Genomic DNA, 6000 nt, shown 5'->3' on the forward strand with positions numbered 1-6000 from the left:
ATGTTTTTTAGTCATTACTAAAAAAATACCACATTTGGTGTGAATATTGGGGTAAAGTAAACGGGTGAGGTTTTTGTTATAAAATTAATTTAATCTAACATAATTATATATATTATAACTCGATAAGGTTTAAGTTTTGCCATAGCTTCCATTCGCTGAACTGTGGATGATCGTTTTCCAATTCTCTCGCGCGATCTTCTGATAAGCCGTTTTTTTTTATAATTGAGGTAAAGAGCCTTATCCTTAAGCTGGTGCGAAAAGATTTTTTTTGATGATTAGCTTACTCTGTTAGTTTAAGCAGAAGGAATCCATTCATTGATTTTTTGAGGAAAATTAGAAGTTTTTGGTATATTTAATTTAAATTTAATTTTTGATCTCGAGTGTCGGATTTTCAACGAATTCGTTTAACGCTATTTTTTGAGCAGCCACTTCCAACGCGAATAAAACTGTCAAATTAAAAGCCAGTACTATGAAATTTCAACCTCATAATGGTATATCTATTGTCTAACGATCTGCATTGCAACTTTTTAATACATTCAAACAATTGCCGTACAGGAATTGCTGGAACGCGTACCGATTTTAAGTGAACAATGCTTTAATTCATAAAAACTGGATTTTTTTTTAATTTTATTTGCAAATGGTCTAGCGAATTTTCTTCCATAAGAAATTCATATTTGCATGGAAAAAGTGCAAAAAGCCGTCAACAAAAAAAAATTAATAGACTACCAAACTGCATATCTACTAAAAAAAATCTAAAAAAACAGATTAAAAAGTTGAAATTTTCACAGAACGTTAGTTAAAACAAATAAAACACCCCTATTATAGCGGAAGTATCGCTCTTTCATATGAGCCTAGTTAGGCAGGTGTAAGACAATTTTGAAAATAAACTCAAAAAATAAATGGCACCATGCTTATTATAATATAAAAAAATTTAATTTGCTTCGAAAGCAACTCGAGAGAAATTACAAAGTTACTCAAACCTCAATTAATTTGTTGTATTAAATTGTAATTATTCAGGATCTGATTTTTCAGGACTATGATTAATGAAAAAATTAATTAACCGATTGATACCATATCCCTACTACAAATACAAAAAAATAAGCGCTTAATATTTGTGCTTACGTGATTAACGGCATTGAGAACAACATGAAGTTTCTGCCTTTGACCTTCTTCAGACTGTGTTACTTCGAGCACGTCAAGTTTTTTACCTGTAAGTTTCTCCCATAATTTGTGCAAAACCTGGAAAATTTCAATAACTCAGATTTCCAATTATATAATATATGTATGTATTAGGGTGCCCATCGAAAATGCTTCTTTTCGAGATTTCAAGACCCTACCCCCTATAATTTTATTCGTTTTTATGAGAAATATTATTGCCTATTTTTATAGATTTATTAACTTTAACTTTAAGACTTAAGACTTAAATACGTCCTAGAATTTATATGTGTGTATGTTTCGGAATTTCAGATTTTATTAGCAGTGTGGCTAAGGAATTCATCGATACTTATTAAAATTGATATATACAATCGCTCTTTAGCAAAAAAAGGGGGTTTTCAAGAAATTTTAGGAAAATGGGAGTGGCACCGCCCACTTATATCATATATGTGTATCTCAAAAACTACTTGACCGATCTCGACCAAATTTGGTACACATATTATTGAAATCGGACAAAAACCATGGGCTCCACTAACGTAACGGTAACTTCAAAAAACTCAAAGCTAGCTATATTTTAGGAGGAGTAGGTTTTGTCCGATTTTAAAAACATGCAATACAGTACTTAAGGAGGCTATGCACAATGTGTATACCAAATTTGGTTGAGATCGGTCGAGAAGTTTTTGAGATAAGCATATATCATATAAGTAAGCGGCGCCACCCCCATTTTCCTAAAATTTCTTAAAAAAACACTTTTTGCTAACCAACGACTACATATATCAATTTTGAATAAATATTGAGGAACTCCTAAGCCACACTGCTAAAAAAAATCTGAAATTCCGGTACATACACACATATAAATTGAAGGCCGTATTTACGAAAAGTCGCCTAACTTCGACAATTTTTATGCGATTGCAATAAATGAGGTAACAGAGTTTATTTGAAAATAGATTTAATTTTAGAAAGTACTCAATATTTTGAAATTAAAGTAATTATCGATGGTTAAAAAATTAAGAAAAATAGGGGTCTTTTTTTAATTTACCCGATAAAAAATTCCATCAAGCCAAGTCCGACAATAGACCATTATATACCGTTTCAAAGGCCTATATATCCTCTTCTCAGATCATATTCGATCTTTGAAATGGAATCAAAAATAGTCATTCAAACACTTATAAATCTACAAAATCGTATTTCCTGACCTAAATCGACAGGTCGCGACCTCTAAATGACCTTCAAAAAATCTATAAAAATAGGAAATAATATTTCTCATAAAAACGAATAAAATTAGGGGGTAGGGTCTTGAAATTTCCAAAAAAAAAAGCATTTTCGATGGGCACTCCAATATGTACACTTGTGATCAGCTAATTAAGCCAGCAATATTTTGATAAATTTTGGCTATTTTGCTTTCGTTAATTTAATGTTTATTATTTTCTAGCTCATTATATAACAAACACCATATAAATCCAGATTTCAAACTTTGTGCAAAAATTATGAAATATTTGCAAAGTTTCAGCTAAATTTTCAACTTTTTATTCAGATTTTTTTTTGGGTATGCCGTTTAATAACCCATTCTAGGGTAATAATGTGAAAGTCTTAAGTTGCTGAAAAATCGCGTTGATTTTTAATATTTTTTTCTGACTGCATTACAAATTTTTTTCCATACAATACAAAAATAGCCAAAATTGATCAAAATGCTGCTGGCTTAATCAGCTGATCACAAGTGTATGTTAGACTAACCTGTCCGTCGTACAAATCCTCTTCAATGCTTTGCACGATAATTCGTTGCTCAGCTAATTCATCATTCAACCAGTCGATCAGAATGCGTTGAAGTTTAATTACTTCCGGATCATTCAACGACTGGGGATCTATTACTGCGCGTTGCTCCAACTCACGCAATGCGTAGTCTTCTGGAGGTATGTCAAACTGATTGGGCAGTCCTGGCGATTCAATTGCATGTTTTCCTTCCTCTTCCACCTTTTGAACTTTAATTAACAGAAAAAAGGGATAAGATTCATTATATGAAACTGAAAGCCATATTTTTAGAATTGATGAACACTCTCAAAATACTAGCGAAATACAAAAATCTCAAATTTGGTTATGAAGTTTTATGCAAACTCCTAAGAATATTTGCTTATCACACGGTTTTTTTTTTGTAAGGATAGAGAAACTTTGCATCGCTCTTACGAGCGTCAGCGTTTTATGGATATGGTCGACAGTAAGGCCACTGTCCAACCCGACGATGCACGACGACTGAGTGCGACGATGCGCGAGCTATTTTAGCCTATAATTTACATTGCATGCTTCGGTGGATGGAACCAAACGTTGATTGATCAGAAAGCTGCACAAACTGCCAAAAACCAGTTCGCCTCTTGTTTTCACCAGAGGCGAAGTTCAGGTGGCCATCGGAATGGTAAATGTTGGTGCTGAAAAAATTGGGTGCAGCGGAATAAAATACCTCTACAAAAGCCTTAAACTGTCGATAGCCACTATCGCCATTTATGGAAATCGGGAAAAGTTGTCCCGCGACTTAAGCCAGGGAAACTTGCCAACAAAGGGGAGTATGATCGCCCGTACTGAAGACACTTTTAACCTTGTTATTCCCGTACTTTTCATACCCGCTGACCCCAACGAAGGATCATCATGGTTTTACGCACTTTACGCCCCTACCGTAACCGCCTGTGTACGAGAACAGTTCTAGTAGCGTTGGATCTGTCTGAAGCGTTAAATACCGTCTGCCATTCCACGCTACCAGAAGACATACAGGTCTCCACTCTCCCACAAACGGTGATTGGTCTACACTTGTCTCTTACCTGCCACGTCTAAATTGCCAAAACTAATAAAAATTAAGCAGGGTGTCCCAGAGACTAGTGTCCCCTCCCCGCTCCTGTTTAATTTTTATTTACATCTCAAAACTTCCCTAACCACCAGAGGGACTTTCCATTACCTGATATCCTGACGATTGCTCGATATTGGTATCCGGCAATGGAATTACAAGACCTGTGCTCAAAACTATACGGCTATGTCTCCGAACTTTCTCGTTTCTGCGCGGGTGTATTTGTGAGGGTTATAATCCTTCTGCTTCTTTTCTTCGCACCACAGAAAGAGAATTCTACTTTGTGAATTTGTATAAGACATTTTGTTATTTTCAAAAAACACTTGCACTTTTCGCACTTTCTTTTGATGCATTTCACGCATTTTTATATACAAGACATGTTTATAAAACACCCAGTAACCATAATACATATCATTGGGCGGCAGCCCAAGGTTTACCACACAGAGAGGGATTCTAGTTACCTCATCCTTTCCCAAGGCTACACCACTGGGACGGTAGCCCCAGTTGGTGCACAGCAAAAGGAGAATTCTATTTGGTAAGGGTTATAGTCCTAAAGCGTGACCGAAGGCCGCCTACGCAGAAAGGGATTCTACGCAAAAATACTGTGGACGCAACTCCTAGTTTTCGACTCCTATTTTTAGTTTTATTTTCTAGCGAAACGGTGGGTATTCTTTACTTGTTCCTATTCGCCTTTATAATATTCTTACGCTGCACACATAATACTCATAATTGCTATTAAACTTATAAAATAATATAACTTATTATATTCGCCTTTATAATATTCTTACGCTTTGAACATCTGGCAACACATGGGAAAATTTTAGTGAAAATCGACCCGAAAAAAAAATAAAAAAATAAATGCGGCGTCTAGGGGGGTATTTTGATTCTAAAAGTGAAGACCCCAACCCGCGCCTCTTATAGTTTTTAAGTAATTTGTTATTAAACTTGCGAAATTCACCAAAAATGTGGCATACCTAAAGAATACCGACCCTTGAGCTAGAGAAAAAAGAAACATGGACGTGGTGTACCCCTTTCTGCTGAGTTTAATGGTAAACTTTTTTTTGGTGCAAATTGACAGGGACGGCGCTAGGGGGGGGGCTAAACGTGGAATTTTCAACATTTTCAAAAGCTTATATTTCGAAAACTATTGAACCGAAATATGGACACAGTTGGAAAGGTAATTGAAGGACCTTTCATTCAATATATATATTATATATCTATGTATATAATGCAAACATATTTTGAGCAAAAGTAAAGAAAACGAAATTATGGCATTTTTTTTTATAAAAATGTATGTTTTTCGTAAAAAATACGTGATTAACTATATTAACAAATATGTTTATCGGAAGGACCATAAAAATACCTTTAATTCGGCGTATACTTTTATATAGTTAGGTTTAAGTACAACTGCCAGCAGTGCAATAAAACAACTGTATTAATGTTATATGTTCTCTGCAAAAGGTGTTCCTTTTATTTGGCAACACAGAAAGAAGAATTCTACGTAGTGAGGGTTATAATCCCTAAGCGCGGCCGAAGGCCGCCTACGCAAAAAGGTGTTCTCTGCAACAGGTGTCCTGACCCTTTGATTTGGCAACACAGAAAGAAGAATTCTACGTAGTGAGGGTTATAATCCCTAAGCGCGGCCGAAGGCCGCCTACGCAGAAAGGAATTCTACGCAAAAATACTGTGGATAGCATAGTTTGATTAATTATCCATTTAATTCTACAACTCAATCTTATAACAAATAACGTGATTAAAAACAATGGTTTGTATATATTTCTTTAGTATTTTTTTAATTTTAATTAAATTTTTGTAAAAACTAAAGAGAGTAAGATTTTCTATCGCGCGATTTTTTATTCCACATTTTCGCCTGCGGCGCTTTTCCTTTTTCATATAAAACTATATTTTTATATATATTTAGTCAAATATGATGCCCACAAGAATTTTTTGCTACGTCATATATCAAATTAACGGTATTTTTGTGCTCTTTCTGATAAACATATCTGTTAATATAG

At 34.7% G+C, this 6000-nt stretch overlaps 1 protein-coding gene across 4 annotated transcripts in view; it reads right to left on the reverse strand.

Annotated features, from left to right (window-relative positions):
* LOC118734212 (beta-parvin) overlaps positions 1–6000 on the reverse strand; it is a 167995-nt gene that overhangs the window by 138085 nt on the left and 23910 nt on the right. For all 4 annotated transcript variants that reach the window (XM_036463931.1, XM_036463932.1, XM_036463930.1 and 1 more), the window contains exons 2-3: positions 2890–3134; positions 1123–1239 (exon numbers count right to left, since the gene is read on the reverse strand). In XM_036463931.1, the coding sequence (XP_036319824.1) occupies positions 1123–1239; positions 2890–3134 (362 nt within the window). The remainder of the gene's footprint in view (positions 1–1122; positions 1240–2889; positions 3135–6000) is intronic.

The sequence above is a fragment of the Rhagoletis pomonella genome, unplaced genomic scaffold (assembly GCF_013731165.1).
Source record: "Rhagoletis pomonella isolate Grant_MI unplaced genomic scaffold, Rhpom_1.0 Rhpom_scaffold_00002, whole genome shotgun sequence".
Taxonomy (NCBI): Eukaryota; Metazoa; Arthropoda; class Insecta; order Diptera; family Tephritidae; genus Rhagoletis; species Rhagoletis pomonella.